General features: G+C 37.8%; 2 protein-coding genes across 2 annotated transcripts in view; one reads left to right on the plus strand and one right to left on the minus strand.

The window, feature by feature from the left end:
* The window catches only part of LOC142342865 (mothers against decapentaplegic homolog 5-like), a 130,636-nt gene that overhangs the window by 81,465 nt on the left and 30,526 nt on the right, over positions 1 to 18,645 (plus strand). The gene's annotated exons all lie outside the window — the stretch shown is intronic.
* On the minus strand, positions 1,599 to 2,930 carry LOC142343033 (uncharacterized protein F54H12.2-like). The gene has a single exon (XM_075394719.1). The coding sequence runs from the start codon at positions 2,928 to 2,930 to the stop codon at positions 1,599 to 1,601; it is 1,332 nt and encodes a 443-aa protein (XP_075250834.1).

Here is an 18,645-nt window from a genome sequence, read left to right on the forward strand (position 1 = left end):
AGTTAAGCTATGACATCGGCAATTGAAAAAGATTGTGCTTATTCTGACTATTCTTTATCGATTTGTGAGAGCGAAAAACGAACTGTAAGGGCTTATGTGAAAACTTATGATAATACTGGTACATACGTGTTCTTGACATTATACAAGCGCAATGAAGTTGGCGATATGAGTTTTAGTCAACGAATATCTTTGTCTCTATCAGAGTTTCAAAAACTTAGCAGCAAAATTGACAAAATAAAGCGTTTGTTGTCGAAAAACCCGAAAAACCATCAGTTTCATCAGAAATTCAAGGAACCAGATGAAGAGCAAAGAAAAAGTACTGCGCGAAAATCCTCAGGAAGATTGAAAAAGAGAACGATTCAGTCAGATGAGGAGAAAGAAAATTTGTCACCTACTGAAAACTGAAACATAAAATGAGATCGTGTTCAGAGAATTGCTATTCGTTTTCCAATTATCGCAATATGGTTGAAGCTATGTATGAACAGTCTCCAGAATTTTTCAGAAAATTTCAAAAGTCCTTCAAGTTTTGTATTTCTAATACGTTGCCCGAATTCTTGTTCTCTCCAACAAACAAGGAAGTTAGTTATGCTTATTCAAAGCACTCAAGGGATAACACATGCACCTTTAAAAATGGATTTAATTTTGACAGTCAATTTCACTATCACATTCTGATTGAAATTGAAAAATTTTCAGCCGAAGACCGAAAGTCATTGACGTCAAAACTCTTCAACGTTCCATGCCTTTTTACATGTTTTAAAGAACTCATTTCAAATGTGGAAGATCACGTTGCAGTGGGACCCATAATGGATAAATTGACTGCAGTGGTTTTATACAATAGTCATCACAGCCTGGAAACACCGTGCCGGCGTTCCAAGAAGAAATTACCACAAGTTTGTGTCCAATGGAACTGCAAACGGACTCAACAGACTCAAACTAACTTATTACCTTTTGTCACTATCAACCGTATAACAAATGTTCTTTATAATTCTCCTCATGGTTCAGTTTTAAGTAGAATTTTAGACATATTACAAAGTGGTTATGGAGAGTTTGATTTCAAGATTGATAACTACAGATTCCAATTTTCTATGGATAGTACTGTTACTAACTTCAATTAAAATTTTCCTTGGATGTTTTACCTCTTGTAACTTTGGAAAAGAGTGGTAAATTTTCAAAAGTTAAATTACAACATGTGTTTACTAAATCGCATTAAATCATTGTCATTCATGAAAATCAACGATGAAAATTTAGAATCGAACAAAATATGAGCTATATAAATACAATAAAGACCACAAAGAACAGAGTCCATGGGTTGAATAGGTTGTGATTTGAATACTTCAATAATTTGTAAATACATTTGACACAATCGCTTGAAAACTTCTTGATAGTTTTCGAGAGAGTATCCCAGGGGGTCGGCAAAGTACACGTTGTTTTGGCGTCAGCATAATAAAAGCCAATGCGTTCCTGGTTCTGACGATTCGGATGCATTAACAATAATGAAACTCTCTGGTTTGAGTCCAGGAAAGTTGTCAGCTGCAAAGACACCCAAAAATTTATGCTTGAGATGGCAACATTTTCGCACAAAGTTTAAAATTTCAAAACTATCCATGTCCTGGGTAAGTTACCAGAGCATTTTTTGTTACTTTACGGTCCGAAGTAATATAAAACGTAGAGTTGCGTTCTCCTAATAGAAGAATTTCTACATTGTCAGCTAGTGCTCGGGAGAATGTGAGATCAACTGATATTGAACAGTTGGTTAGTTCTGGATGAATGAAATCGTGAGAAGCTTCCTGAGTAGATGTAAGATCAAAAGCCATAATGAAATGATTATCATAATCTCCAAGAGGAATACCATGTCCTGTGCCCTTCTGTAGAAAATCCAAGGCTTCAATTGTGTTGTAGTAAATTCGTTTACGCTGTGTTGTTGAAATAGGAGTGCCTACAATAGGTAAACCGTTACGGTATATAGTGACTTCGGATAAATTGAAAGCTCGGTAATGAAAGGGGTTTGTCCTGTTTGTAACCAGGTAAGCTTGATTAGTTGTCATTGCAATTATCATCCGGCGTACTGGTTCATTCGAAAATACATCCTCTTGACGCCAACTTTGAACACCTGTTGTAGCCAGAAACGTTCGAGGTAGAACTTCTGTGAAACCATACACAGCAGGTGTCTTCATTAGCTGTTTTTCAAGTGCTCCCAGAACATTATCAGTAATTGTCATTTTTCTAACGTATAAGTTGGCTTGTAGTATTTTAACTTTATAATGTTTAGCTGCTGCTTCTGCTATGGTTACAAATTCATTGCAGCTCCTTCGGAAAGAAAATCGTAGAGTTACACCACTCAGAAGATGTTTATCACATGTTAAAATGTCACAAGCCGGCTTACCAATAAAAGTGGCTTCAACTGACTGTGAAACCAGTGCCTTACGCTCACCAACATCTGTTGCACGGGTATCGGCGCCGTCAACTTTCTGAGGTTCATCTTCGTAATAATATCCTTGACAGACCAACCAAGTGTTTTTAGCACTGTCTCCGTGAGAAAATTCAGTTTCAATGAATCCCTTGTGTGCATAATTACCATTTGTGTTAGAAATTTTAATACCATTAGCCGAAACAGTGCATTCAGAGAAGAGGGAGTGAAGGGTATTGTTCACAAAATATGGGGTATCTCTATTGGCGGCTTCAGTTCCTGCTCGTAGTTCAGCATCATTTGCTTGGGTAATTTTACATTTGATCTCCAAAACAATTTTCTGAAGGTCAAAAAAGTTGTTTCGATCACCCAATACCTCAAATTCTAAGACTGGGCCATCGGGCGAGATAGATGGTCCAATTTTTTGTGTGAAAGCGTTCTCGAAAGTAACCAGAAGCGGTGGTTTCTCGAAAAGATCTAGAGTTGTGTGTGTTGCCTCGGATGGTAACAGGTTAGCAATCATTGTTCACATTTGAGAAAAAATCAGAGCAACTGCGCGTGACCTGGTTTTTCCGTGAAATGTTTGACGTTGGTACTTTTGTAGGAGAATTGTTTTTTCTTCTACTTACTTTTGAAAACCGTGCTTTTTTTCCACTCCCATATGGTCTTTTGACTCTTTTTTGAACTGATTTTCGCCTTTTTGCGCGGTAAGCTCCCATTGAACCTCCAACTTGTTTCCGTAGAGTTTTCTTGACGGTGCTTTTGAGCGCTTGTTTGGGTGTTTTGCGCTTGCTAGCTACCTCAATTAACTCGGGAGCAGCCTGAAGTAATAACTCTTTTCCAATACGTTTAACAGCAGGTAGCACAAATTTCCTGGCAATAGGTAGGGCTGCTCTCCCAATTCCAGCAGCAAGAGCACCGAAACCACTTCCTCGTTGTCTATAGTGTCCCGAAAAATAAGGCGATACTGCTTGTTGCGCGTAGTATGCCTCCATACAAAAACTATGGGTAGAACTTTTTAAAGTGTAAGGTCAGAATAACTTTTCCGGTCCCTGCAAATGGGACTAAGTTACCTGTTTCACTGCGGAGTTGAACTGCAACACACTGAATACTTTTTGTTAACAACTTTTTGTAATCCAAATTACTGAATACTATTCTGTGACTGGGCTCAACAATGCCAATGTTACCGTTTTTCAATCGTCTTTTTGTGTCAATGATTCTCAACAAAGGAGCTTTTGAGTGTCCCACGTGTTGGTAATCGATGATATCGAGGTAAATAAACATGAGTTCAATTCCAGCCGAGAGGTCAAAAGGGTAATCTGAGTCGTGTTCATTTAGATTATTTGTCAACTGCAGATGAGGCTTTGACTTGAAGCCAATGTGGAAACCTGTTCCTCCGTCTTGAGATCCTTTAAAACCGAGCAGACTGGGAATTTGCGGCGTGGGGAACGTTATTCCCTCTTCTTTGTTTTTGAATGTTATGTTGACATGACCAGTTACTTTGTTAACTTTTGCTTTCATTTCCAGCTTCAACTGATTATTGAGCTGTTGAATCAATTCTTCAACATTTTCGTAGGCCCCTTTCAAAACACTTCCTCTTTCTCCAATGTATGGTTTACTAACAGTAAATTCACTGTTTGTTCGGTTTTCTAGTTTCTCTTTTCTTCTATACACTCTTACCTCTGTGTCGACAACATTATAAATAAACGCAGGAAAAATTACTTCACTCAGTGCCACGCGCCAGTCGCCTTCAAGAATGATTTCTTCACTAAACAAATTTTTAAAGTTTGCTAGCGTGTTGTCTGTGAAAACACCCATAGAAGCAGACGAAACAAGATGAACTGTGAGTTCGCCTTCTCCAAAATCTCTTCGACTCATTGTCAGAATCGTATGATAACTAAAATTTTGTTTCGTTGTCGTATTAATTCTTCACGACAACCTTATTCAACTCCGCTTCGTAAAATTTCCCCAGAATTGGTTCAGCGTTTTTGTCTAATAAACTGTAAGTTGGTGGGTTTTTAGTTGGAATGTCTATTATTTCAAACAACTCATCGGTAAATGTTTGCTTATAACCTTTTCGAAACGTTGTATCTGCTTTCGAAATCCTCACTAAATCTCCAACACTATATTTAGGTTGTTTTTTCATGCAATATGATGCATCTGTTGTGAGAGAGCGTAAATACGGCACATCTCTTTTTGTTATCTTGTTAGGAGCCATTTTGGTAACCCTGTTAGTACGACCATTAATAGTGTTCACAAAATCTTGTAGCTTTGTTATATAAGAGTATGTCCATTTGTCCTCGAGGTATCTGTAGATTATGTTTTTTAATGATCTGATATTTCGCTCTGCAAATGCCGATTTTTTTTCGCTGTGAGTTGTGTAGAGTTCTATTCCTTTTTTCTCACATAGATTTTTGAACGAGCCTTTGAATTCTGTTCCTTGATCAACCCAGACCTTCTTTGGTTGCTTCACTTTTATCATTTTTTTGAATGATTCCATACATGTTGTAGCATACTTTGACTTCATTGGTTGTACACGTAAATATCGAGATAAGCAATCGACAGCAACCAGTAAGTAATTTACGTCTCCATTGTACTTTGCAAGTTTGTCAACGTGGGCCAGATCCAGAGACCAGATCTCATTCAGATCAAACACTTTGACCTTTAATCGAGGAAATTTTTTACGGTAAGTTTTGTGTTTGGTATAAGCGTTTTGTGTGTGTAAGAAATTTTCAACTGTCTTTTCTGGGAGTTTCGATGCCTTTTGAAGACTTTTTACACTGCCGTAGGCTGCCGGACCCTTTCTGTATAATTTTTTCATTCTTTCGTCAGGCGCTACAACTTTTGACGTTTTATTTGAACGTAAACCATTGCTTGATTCCTCTGGTGGTTGGTGAGGTGAATAGGTTATCTTTGGCGTCGTTGAATTCATCTTCTTCTTCATCGTCCTGGGTCTTAAATTTGGACCCATTTTCAAGTGATATTGTATTTGTTTCACTTCGCGTGGAAGTTGAAGGTTTTTCGTTTTCTGACCTCAATTGAGTTTTTTCAAGTTTTCGCCTGACTACAGCTTCTGCGTATTTATTAATTACCATCTCCTCTTCAATGTCAATAGCATTCAAAATGTTCTCATAGGGAGTCAAGTTTTTATCAATTCTCTTTGTTGGTTGTTGAATGTTGTACAAAAATGTTATTGCCTTCAAACCTGTGTCGCCAAGCGATGTCAAAACAAAGTTGCCGCTGATTTCATCAATTGTAATTTCATCAGAATTTTTAACAATTTCGAGTATATTTCGAACCCTATCTAGTTTATGCCCTTCGAGAATTGATAAACCAAAAAGTACTTTTTAGTACTGTCCTGAGCTCTGCTTTTCATCTGGCACAGTTTCAACAGATTCCTCTGCTGACTGCTCAGGTTCACTTTCTAAGCCAAGATTAACTGTGTCTGAACTCTGCTTTCGTGTTTGTAAACGCTTTAGAAATGACAGCTGATGGTCCTTGTGTCTTACTTTTGGATCATTCAAAATTCTGCCAATATACGACTCATCTTTTTGTTGCATTCTCAGGTACCGTTTTTTGGAATCAGAATAAACTCTTCTGCTGTACTGTTTATTGACATTTTTTAATTTGTAAGGTAATTGTAACAGAAGAAGATAACTTGTTGCACTAATTTGAAACCCAGCTTAGAAAGAAATACTGCTCTCCTCCTTTCTGCTGTATTGGACTTCCGTAGGATAATTTTTGAAATTTTTTCATACTTTTCGATTTTTTTTAATCCTAACAGGTACTACACCTTTAACTATATTATATAAACATTCAGTTATTAAAACTAACACTCTATTGTTACGTTTCGATCTCAAAGTTTTCCTCAGCTGTGACCTTGTTAACTGATTCAAACGTTTTAGCATAGAAACTTTTGTCTCTCTCATTGCTCAAGGGTATTTCATCGGGTTGTGGAGCTGGTAGGTAAAATACTGAGGGTCCAGGGCCGGTAATATTGGAACAAAATCTTAAAGTTTCTGATGTTTTGGGATTCAGGTCTATTAAAAAGTGACCGAACGCTTCTTTTGTAGACAACTGATAACAATGACGAAGGAATTTTGCGAGATTCAATTGTCTTCCCAAGTAATCAACTTGTTGAACATCACGAGGGGACTTGAACAAAATGATATGAGTGGTATTCAAGTCAATTGTTCGCGACCATCTACTTTGCTGGAACAAATTGTGTTTTACATAAATGGTATCTATGTTTTTATGTCTACCAGCAGTTGCCAGCTTTACAAATGTTTTGTCGCTGTAAATTTCTTCGCATGAGTCATCAAAGATAAGCAGACAATCTTCTAAGTCTGCGAGAAAGTCAAAATTTTGAAAACGTAGGAATTGAATGGACAATTTTTTCTTCATAAGAGGAAACTGGGGTTGAAAGTCTTTATAACAAAACACAACTTTTGAAAAGCGTGGCTGAAAAGTTCCCCGGAGTAACATATTGAATATCAATTGCGTTTTCCCAGAGCCAGAAGGTCCTACAACAGCCATGAAAACCCTGTCTTTTGTTGAAATAATTTTGTTCATAATCTGGGGTTGGGTAAAATGTAACCGACTAGACTTGACAGAATAGATATCCATACTGATGTGTCTTCACAGGTAGAAGAAGAGAAAGCTAGTTTGATTATACAAAGTGTCATCAGCGAGAATATGACAAACATTTGAACAAAGAACACAACCTCTGACCGGGGCAGGTTAATATTATTACAGAATTTCCACGAACTTCTTTCGCTCTCATTACTGTCATATACAAAATCTTGAACAACATGCGAAGAGTCAATTTCATCAATTGCATTGTCTTGATCCATTTCAATTTTTATAAAAGTTTATAATAATTTACAAAAGTTTACTTTTCTTCATAAAAGATTTGATAACGAACAAAACCAGTTCTCAAGTCTTCTTCGGTTTCCACTAGACGACAGACGAAACATGCAGGTAAACAGTTTGTTTTCTCGTAATGAATAATGCTTTGAATTTCTTCCGTTGAAAGAAATGATATTAGAGCTGAAGGCAAGGAAGAGCTACATGGTTCCATGATTTTTCCAATTGGTTGTTTTGGACCAATTGGTTGTTTTGGACCAAACTCAGTCCGCCCAAGTATTAACTTGGGCGGACTGAGTTTCTTTAGACGAGCGTTCTGGTTGCAATTGTTGCTGTTGTTGTTGCTGCTGCTGTTGTTGATGGTGCTGCTGTTGCTGTTGAATTGGTTCGTGTTGTTGGTGCTGCGGTTGTTGAATTGGTTGTTGTTGATTATATTGTTGGTAGCACTGATAGTCGTACTGCAGCTGCTGCTGTCTGTTACAAGTTGTTGGCTGTGCTCCATGATGATTTCCTCTAGTCTGATGGAAGAATATGAATTGATCAAGTATGGGCAGAAATGTTGCAAAGTGTACTAACTCTTCTTGAGATAATACGATTTCCTGCTTGTGCTGCAATGTCTGGTTTTTGAAACTGACTTTCTCGTATTTAATCACTGATGATGTCAGAACTTGACCCGATGTTGTTATCCAAGTTGAGATAGCTAAATTTGGAGATATCAGTGTTTCCAACTTCGCTGGATTTTGATTCGTAATCTGATGTTGTTTCCAAAAGTTGTAACTGCTCTGGTTGTTCATCATTAGCTTGTTCTTTCAACCAATTAAAGAAGAAATTAACTTTTCGGCGAGCACAATGATTCAGGAGTTTGCCAGCTATCCTGCTAGGGTAATGGTTTTCACAAATGTTTACAATCTTTGAGTTGTTGCCTCCGGCATCAAATTTTGGACAACCAATCAGATCCAAGTTAATGACTTTACAGTCGAGCAGGTTTGCCAAAAACTCTGACTTTTCTTTTCCTTTGACATAGTATACAGCTTTCGGGTTTGTCAGTTTCGCGCTTTGTAAAATTTGTGTAAGATAAATATACGGGTAGACACCATGTTCCCAATGTAGACCATGAAGATACTTGGTGAGCCAATTAAATGCTCGCTGCTCAGCTGGAGGCAATGAATTGAATGAGCTAGGAGGAAGAAAAAGAATGCAATCTATATACTCTTCTGTACAAATTGCCAATTCCTTCACAATAAAATTTTGTTTTGAATAACGAAATGTTTCACAGTCAATAACAACTGCTCGCTCTCTCAACATTCTAACAAATGAAAAGTGATAGGTTTGAACAATTTTGTATACCAACAAAAAGCAATTCCTGTAATATGCCCTGCAAAAGGGCTGTTAATGTCACATGGTAACATGTAAGCATAGCCCGGTCCCTGTTTGTAGTACTCTTGAATGTATCCGGCTGCATCATGTAGAATAGCATGCAGTCTCAATATTTTCGAATCTTTCAGAAAACGATCCATTGATGAATTATCTATTCCAATCAAACCTCCATAAGGTCGAAGTTTCATAGCAATGTCAAAATCAAAGTCTGTTGATCCGTTGAACAAGGAACACGCTGCTAAAAAATAGTTGCGTCTTACAGAGTTGTCAGGATAAATTTTTTGTAATGATAAATATGTTTTGTGAATGATTTCCAGGTCATTTGTTGTTATAACAGGTTTGGTAAACAACATTACACACCGTCTCTGAGCAATTGTTGTATTCGGTGAATTTCATTCCAATAGAAGTAAAAATAACCGTAGTATTGCCACCGGCCGCGTGCTTTTTGATAAATTGTTAAATGAAGCCTCGGAATATTTTTGGAAGTAAATTTCTTGTTGATACTTAGAACAGTCTTCCTCTCAACACCTAGTTCCGTGCAAATTGTTTTGAACTCGTAGTAGCAATCGTATCTTCTACCCTGAACAATTTCTGTATTTTCCAAGCAATGCTGACCAATAAAAACTCCGTCTGCTCCACAAAGACTCTGAACTAATTCAAATGTTAGTCGAAAAATTTCAACGCAGTAAAACTTCTCCATTCGAACTCGAACACATTCTGAAGAGAGTAAGCTGACTGTGCTTTTCCACCGGCTCAGTACAACCGTTTTTAAGTGAAAATTTCTGTCATGAAATAATTTAATTCTCAAAAATTGTTTTGAAGGGCTATCATCTTGTTTGATACACCAATCACCAATCTTTTTCAAACTATCTACAGCTTCAACAGCTTCAGACGGAGTCATTTTTTGAAATGAATGTTTTTTTTCCACGGATTCAGTTTCTGTTTCGGAAAAAATTGAACTATATTAATGAGTAAGAAAACATGTCTGATACTAAAATGTTCTCACTCTAATGAAAACATTTTCTCAACAGAACAAAAAACTCTCCCTTAGTCTCTTGTTAGACTTTACCACCTCTCTGCGAATGTGGTAAGGCTGGAGACTGGGTGGGGGGTAATTGAAGATAGTGTTTCTACTATCTTCAATTACCCCTCACTCTGGGCCTCCACCCGGAAGATGTATGGAATCTCAGCTTAAGCCTAAAAAGCTACAAGCTGGAACCACGCATCTTCCTTGGGCAGTAACACACATCAGTCATCTGAACTCCAGGTGGAAGGTGTAATTGTTACTCTCCACTTTGAAAAAGCAAATTGCTTTTCAAAGAAATTAAACTTTTCATAGATGAATTAAATATATCTTCATTATATTTCTCCAATTAGTTCCCTGAACCGCTGAACCTGGGGGGGGGAGGGGGGGGGGGGGGGGGAGGAGGCGCTCACGTTCAGAGCCGATTGTCTTTGAGATCTGCAAACCGGTGCTAAAAATATTACACAAAATTTTATCACTTCAAAATTCATCAATTTTTCAGATTTTCAATTTTTTAAAATTTTTTAAATGATGAGGCTCACCTGGGCTGACGATGACAAACATTACATAACTGCTACTTCCCAACAACCCTCTTAATACAAAACATTCACATCAAAAACATCAAGAATTCAAGAAAAATACCAAAATTTTGTATTACTGGGCACGCAACGGGGGGGACATTTGGGTGTTACTGTGTTCGCAACGGGGGGGGGGGGGGGGGGGACACGAAAAATTTTTTCGAAAAGGCGATAGTTTTTGGCGTTTTCCACCGCTCTTGCCAAAACGCCAAAAACTATTAACTTTTCGAAAAAATTTTTCGTGTCCCCCCCCGTTGCGAACACAGTAACACCCAAATGTCCCCCCCCGTTGCGTGCCCAGTAAGACACCTTACTACTCAGGGGAAAAAATGGACATCTTTTTCAATCAATGCAGAGCGGTTTTTTTTGGTCGTCATAAAATTTTTGTTTTAGTTTAACGAAAACAAATGAACTGTACCTTTCTACAGCTGTTAGCAAAAGACAAGATGAAAGACAATAAATGACAAAAATATCAATCTACCCTTTCACCTCCAGCAAGACTTTACAATTCGGCAAAATTGCACAAAAAGACACACCATAACAAACTTTGTTACTAATCGCTGGTAGCACAGCTATAAGACCAATTTGCCTGTCAACTTTTTGATAGATACATTAAACCAATGAAATGCAATCTAGAATCCTAGCGGAACCTTTTTCTCTTGATGATGATTATCAAAGACAGTTTTTTCCTAGGACATTTTTCAACTGATGAAATTGTACACATTAAATTTGATGCAAGAAGCAAAATCGCACACACTAATCAAACGATTGGCTCTGGCAGGACCAGTAAATATTGCGGTAAAGATTAATTACATGTGCATTGAAAAATGGCACATTTTTTAAACGATCTGGCCATGGAAGCGCTTTTTGCTGTGATTGTTGATTTCTAGCAGTAGAGGCTGAAATCTGTAGAACCCTTAACTTAAGACTTAGAAGAGATTCTAAATCCATACCTCCTCCATATTTGGGAGTGATAGCTCAATCAGTGCAAGGAAAAGTTAAAATTTGTGAGGAAAAAAATTAGAATGCGAATCAAAAAAATGTGAGTTTCACTGAGAAAAATTTCAAGAATACAGGCTGTGTTTTGGAACTCATCCTTAGCTCAGTTTTTAAACAATCGAAAAAGCTATATTGTCAAAGAGATACTTAAACGAAATTAAATAAACTCTTCATTTCAAAGGTATGCTGAAAATTATTTTAATCCAGCAAATCCCCTCAGAAATCTATTTTGCGCTAAAAAAACTGTCTCCATAAATTTTTCCCCTTTTTAATTATTTTGAGAATGGACATAAAAGCCACTCACCATTTGCATCATAACTATAGATCGATACAATTTTCTAATTTAATTTTAGAAGCTGTTTCACTTCAACAGCAGTGTAATGCTCAGATTCCCCCTTATTTTTCCATCGAACTTACATTAAAAATCCACTGAACTAATGATCCAAAACCGTTGATCAAGAAATGAAATGGAAGTAATATGAATCGAACCAATTAAACACTACAGAGGAAAAACTAAATTATTATTTTCAATACAAAAGAAAACTCTCAGCAATTAAATGTCGTGGTCGATAACATTGCTGAAGGAATTCAATAAGTTGAATTTTAAATTGAAAATGGAACTGAAAAGATATAAAAAAAATAGCTCGTACATGTAGTAGAAGTCTTTGCAAAAATATGCAGAGAAAAGTTAGATTAGCTATAAAAATTTTACTTGATTGACATGCGAATAGATCTTAGTTCCGAAGCCCAGAGTTGATTTACTATTTTCATCAACATTTCATGAGAATCATATATGGGCTAGACACAATCGAGTTCACAAGTTGGATGTCGTTGGATGTTAGAATCAAGTTTCTGTGAGAGGGAGCATCTGACTAATAGGTCAATAAGATAATGAGAGCGCTAAAACAAAATTAGAATCGAGTACAATTTATTGGCCTTTATATATTGACATAGCAACAAATCTGTCAGGCAAGTTCTTCTTTCGTTCATCGAATTTTTAATCACAAAAGTTTCCTAATTTTTTTATGTTTCTTTGAAACCATCACATCCTCCCTCTTTTTTAGCAAGTTTGTTGCTATAGTTCTCTAAATCTCTTTGGTTGTTTTCTGTTTCTTGTTGACGTTTGTGAAGGCTCTGAAGGTTCGGGTTGTTGTGTCTATGCAGCTGATGTGGCTGCAGAAGCTTAATCTTGACGTGAATGTTCCATATCTGTGTTCTGATGTTTTGTTTTTGATTGAGATATGTTCTCCTTTACTGGTAGTTCAATTTTTAGCAGTAGAGACCTAAATATGTAGAAGCCCTAACTTAAGACGTAGAAAAAATTCAAATTACATACCCCCTCCATAGTTGGGAAAATAATTCAATCAGTACAAGGAAAATTTAAATTTGTGAGGAAACAAATAGAATGTGAACCAAAGAAAGCCTTCACGCAACATGTGAGAGTTTTATTGAGAAAACTTTCAATAATACACGTGGTCCTCGTCTAGATTTGCGATTTAGTTGTCACTCACTAGAATAGGCCATGTTAAGCTTTCGGGCTGTATGAAAGACGTGTTCAAGCCCTTCTTCCTGATGATGAAGGTAGCAGGAACTGTCGTTGTTCTTTCATTGGCCTTGATTAGAATGGGTTCGCACAATTCGAAATCTGCTTTTGCTGGTATTCTCACTCTGCGTCCCAATAGGAGTTCAACTGGACTTTTGACCCTCCTTTTTGAAATGTTACCAAGTGCCATCAGTGCCTATTGCAGGAATGCTCCAAATGACACACATTACGATTGGGACTCAACGCTTGAAGTGCCCGGTTCGCTGTCTGAAGTGCTTTTTTAGCTAGTCCATTAGCTCTTGGATGATAGACGGGCGATTCCTTCTTCTTAATTCCCACTGGTTCACACCACTGTTTAAGGTCACTGCTTACAATTTCAGGACCTTTGTCAGGTACTTAAACTTTTGGTAAACCGAATCTTGCAAACATTTTACTAAGATATACTTTAACTCTTTCTGATGTTCTATTTACCACGGGGAAAGCTTCTATCCAGCCAGAACCCGCGTCAGCAACAACTAAGATATTGCCTTGGTCCTTAATAAAACCCATCTTTGCCCATCTTGTGATTCTAGGTGATGCTGTTTTTGGGATTTCCTCGTCTGGTGCAAAGAGAAAATGGCTTTTGTAGTGGCTTGTGAGGTCTGTCTGTAGTGTAAATCGTCTTCCAAGAAGAATTCTCTTCAATCAAATGACAAGAAAGACAATTGCAAATGCTTCACGCTCTATATTTGGGTAGTTTTGCTCCGCGTGAGTCAATTTTCTTGATAAAAATATAACTGGATGTTCTACTTTCGAAAGAATCTCACCAACGTCTTTTTCATTGTCGTCAGCAGTAACTGTTGCTTCTTGATGTAAACGATATGACTTTACAAATGGATTAGCCCATAAATCCCTTTTTTATATCCTGAAAAGTTGTATGTTGCAATTTGTCACATGAGAAGTTGCTATTTCTCATGTTATTTAAGGGTAGCATTTTTGTTGCAAAATCAGAAATCTTTCTTCCGTAAAAATTTGATAGCCCAACAAATGATTCGGGTTGTTTGTTGTTAGTTGATGCTTTTGCAATTTTTAAATTTTTTTAACATATTTGGGATCTTGTGCTATTCCATCTTTTGAAATGGAGTATTTTAAAAAACTAACGCTTTAGGAAAGTAATTTTTTGCTCATTAATAGTAATGTTTCTTCTCACGTAGTCGACTTTTGACTGCAAGCATTCTCTTGTCGAACTTCTCCTTGGTAATTTTATAGGCGAACACATTTTTGAAAAAAATTACAACAACTTTGATTCCTTTGAGTTTTGATTCGATGCAATTTTGGAAGATTGAAAAAGAGTTTTCAATCCCTGAGGCAGTCGGCTCACCTTGAAGAATCCCTTAGATGTGTTGATTGTGCATATATCTTTTGCCTCCTTGTCAAGTTCATTTTGATAGTAGGCATCTGAGAGTTCAATTTTGCCAAGGTATGATCCCCTTGTAGGTTGTGGAAGATGGCATCCGTCTCTGGTTTTGGGTAGTCCTCATTCATGACCTTGCTATTGATATGCACTTTCAAGTCCACACAAAGTCTCAGTTCTCCACTCTTCTTTATCTGCGACACCAATCGAGATGCATTAGTGACTCCTCCTGGCTGTACTGTTTCAAGAAAGCCCTTTCTGACCATCTGTTCCAGCTTCTCTGTGACCTTGTCTTGAAGTGGTAGCGGTATTTTCTGGCTTTGCAGAACATTGGCTCTGACCTAGGTATCAGCTTCACATGTGCTTTGCAAACCGTTACCACAAGCAGGTGTTCGTAGTAGTATTAGTAGCAGTAGTAGTAGTAGTAGTAGTAGTAGTAGTAGTAGTAGTAGTAGTAGTAGTAGTAGTTGTAGTAGTAGTAGTAGTAGTAGTAGTATTAGTAGTAGTAGTAGTAGAAGTAGTAGTAGTAGTAGTAGTAGTAGTAGTAGTAGTAGAAAACTCTCAGCAATTAAATGTCGTGGTCGATAACATTGCTGAAGGAATTCAATAAGTTGAATTTTAAATTGAAAATGGAACTGAAAAGATATAAAAAAAATAGCTCGTACATGTAGTAGAAGTCTTTGCAAAAATATGCAGAGAAAAGTTAGATTAGCTATAAAATTTTTACTTGATTGACATGCGAATAGATCTTAGTTCCGAAGCCCAGAGTTGATTCACTATTTTCATCAACATTTCATGAGAATCATATATGGGCTAGACACAATCGAGTTCACAAGTTGGATGTCGTTGGATGTTAGAATCAAGTTTCTGTGAGAGGGAGCATTTACTTCTGACATCTGACTAATAGATCAATAAGATAATGAGATCGCTAAAACAAAATTAGAATTGAGTACAATTTATTGGCCTTTATATATTGACATAGCAACAAATCTGTCAGGTAAGTTCTTCTTTCGTTCATCGAATTTTTAATCACAAAAGTTTCCTAATTTTTTTATGTTTCTTTGAAACCATCACATCCTCCCTCTTTTTTAGCAAGTTTGTTGCTATAGTTCTCTAAATCTCTTTGGTTGTTTTCTGTTTCTTGTTGACGTTTGTGAAGGCTCTGAAGGTTCGGGTTGTTGTGTCTATGCAGCTGATGTGGCTGCAGAAGCTTAATCTTGACGTGAATGTTCCATATCTGTGTTCTGATGTTTTGTTTTTGATTGAGATATGTTCTCCTTTACTGGTAGTTCAATTTTTAGCAGTAGAGACCTAAATATGTAGAAGCCCTAACTTAAGACGTAGAAAAAATTCAAATTACATACCCCCTCCATAGTTGGGAAAATAATTCAATCAGTACAAGGAAAATTTAAATTTGTGAGGAAACAAATAGAATGTGAACCAAAGAAAGCCTTCACGCAACATGTGAGAGTTTTATTGAGAAAACTTTCAATAATACACGTGGTCCTCGTCTAGATTTGCGATTTAGTTGTCACTCACTAGAATAGGCCATGTTAAGCTTTCGGGCTGTGTGAAAGACGTGTTCAAGCCCTTCTTCCTGATGATGAAGGTAGCAGGAACTGTCGTTGTTCTTTCATTGGCCTTGATTAGAATGGGTTCGCACAATTCGAAATCTGCTTTTGCTGGTATTCTCACTCTGCGTCCCAATAGGAGTTCAACTGGAGTTTTGACCCTCCTTTTTGAAATGTTACCAAGTGCCATCAGTGCCTATTGCAGGAATGCTCCAAATGACACACATTACGATTGGGACTCAACGCTTGAAGTGCCCGCTTCGCTGTCTGAAGTGCTCTTTTAGCTAGTCCATTAGCTCTTGGATGATAGACGGGCGATTCCTTTTTCTTAATTCCCACTGATTCACACCACTGTTTAAGGTCACTGCTTACAATTTCAGGACCTTTGTCAGGTACATAAACTTTTGTAAACCGAATCTTGCAAACATTTGACTAAGATATACTTTAACTCTTTCTGATGTTCTATTTCCCACGGGGAAAGCTTCTATCCAGCCAGAACCCGCGTCAGCAACAACTAAGATATTGCCTTGGTCCTTAATAAAACCCATCTTTGCCCATCTTGTGATTCTAGGTGATGCTGTATTTGGGATTTCCTCGTCTGGTGCAAAGAGATATTTAAATGGCTTTTGTAGTGGCTTGTGAGGTCTGTCTGTAGTGTAAATCGTCTTCCAAGAAGAATTCGCTTCAATCAAATGACAAGAAAGACAATTGCAAATGCTTCACGCTCTATATTTGGGTAGTTTTGCTCCGCGTGAGTCAAATTTCTTGATACAAATATAACTGGATGTTCTACTTTCGAAAGAACTCCACCAACGGCTTTTTCATTGTCGTCAGCAGTAACTGTTGCTTCCTTATGTAAACGAGATGACTTTACAAGTCATATCGTTTACATATTTTTCATGTTATTTCTCAAGTTGCTATTTCTCATGTTATTTAAGGGTAGCATTTTTGTTGCAAAATCAGAAATCATTCTTCCTTAAAAATTTGCTAGCCCAACAAATGATTCGGTTTGGTTGTTGTTAGTTGATGCTTTTGCAATTTTTAAATTTTTTAAACATGTTTGGGATCTTGTGCTATTCCATCCTTTGAAATGAAGTATTTTAAAAAACTAACGCTTTAGGAAAGTAATTTTTGCTCAATAATAGTAATGTTTCTTCTCACGTAGTCGACTTTTGACTGCAAGCATTCTCTTGTCGAACTTCTCCTTGGTATTTTTATAGGCCAACACTTTTTTTAAAAAAGTTACAACAACTTTGATTCCTTTGAGTTTTGATTCGATGCAATTTTGGAAGATTGAAGAAGAGTTTTCAATCCCTGAGGCAGTCGGCTCGCCTTGAAGAATCCCTGAGATGTGTTGATTGTGCATATATCTTTTGCCTCCTTGTCAAATTCATTTTGATAGTAGGCATCTGAGAGTTCAATTTTGCCAAGGTATGATCCCTTTTCTAGGTTGTGGAAGATGGCATCCGTCTCTGGTTTTGGGTAGTCCTCATTCATGACCTTGCTATTGATATGCTCTTTCAAGTCCACAAAAAGTCTCAGTTCTCGACTCTTCTTTCTCTGCCACACCAATCGAGATGCATTAGTGACTCCTCCTGGCTGTACTGGTTCAAGAATGCCCTGTATGACCATCTGTTTCAGCTTCTCTGTGACCTTGTCTTGAAGAGGTAGCGCTATTTTCTGGCTTTGCAGATCTTTGGCTGTGACCTAGGTATCAGCTTCACATAAGCTTTGTAAACCGTTACATCAGGCAGGTGTTCGTAGTAGTATTAGTAGTAGTAGTAGTAGTAGTAGTAGTAGTAGTAGTAGTAGTAGTAGTAGTAGTAGTAGTAGTAGTAGTAGTAGTAGTAGTAGTAGTAGTAGTAGTAGTAGTAGTAGTAGTAGTAGTAGTAGTAGTAGTAGTAGTAGTAGTAGTAGTAGTAGTAGTAGTAGTAGTAGTAGTAGTAGTAGTAGTAGTAGTAGTAGTAGTAGTAGTGGGGGACAAAATCCAACCTCACCTCCACGTGGTGTCCCCTGGGGGTAGGTCATGTGCTGCGGCTCTCCGCTCACATGGTCGAGCTAACGAGGCACTGGTCTTCTAGTTTGTGGCGCAACTAGTCGTATCTCAGCCTTCAAACACCAAAGCAATGAGTACATTCAACCATGGCCCCGAGTCCCGGGTAAGGGGTGCTAAGAATCTCCCGAGGAACCAACTCAGAATTGCAACTTTAAACGTCAGAACACTGACCCAAGCCGGATCTTTAGAGGCTTTGAAAATGGATCTGGCGAAATACAAGTTGGATATTCTGGGAGTGCAGGAGACGAGATTGCAGGAGCAAGAAATTGATCTCGGAGACCACAAGCTCTACCTGTCTGACTCGTGGTTGTCTGGTGTAAAGTCGAGACAAGGAGGAGTGGGCGTTGCTGTAAAGAAGTCATTGATAAACAGCATCGTAGAGCAAGTGGCACTAAGTGAACGTATTTGCTACGTCAAGTTCGCGGCTCGGAGGAGAGCCAATCTAGCTGTTGTTGTCTGCTACGCACCTACGAATGAAGCTAGTCTCCAAGAGAAGGATTTGTTTTGGAGTCAACTTTCAGACCTAGTTTCCAGCTTCAAACATAGGGAGCGTATTTGTGTCATCGGTGACCTCAATGCAGAGCCTGGACACCAGTTGAATGACACCATGAGCTGCAGAGGCCCGTTTGGAATGGGTGAAGAAAATGAAAACTCGGAAAAGTTGTTATCATTTTGCACTTCACACAAATTGCTCGTAGGTGGTACATGGTTCCAGCATCGACAAGTGCATCGGTACACCTACAACCCTCCCGATCCGAGTTGTCGAAAAAAGATGCTAGATCACATTCTGTTTGCAGAGAGATACAGAGGATGTCTGACGAATGTGAGGAC

Source organism: Convolutriloba macropyga, chromosome 7 (assembly GCF_964194025.1).
Source record: "Convolutriloba macropyga chromosome 7, txConMacr16.3, whole genome shotgun sequence".
In the NCBI taxonomy this organism is placed as follows: domain Eukaryota; kingdom Metazoa; phylum Xenacoelomorpha; order Acoela; family Convolutidae; genus Convolutriloba; species Convolutriloba macropyga.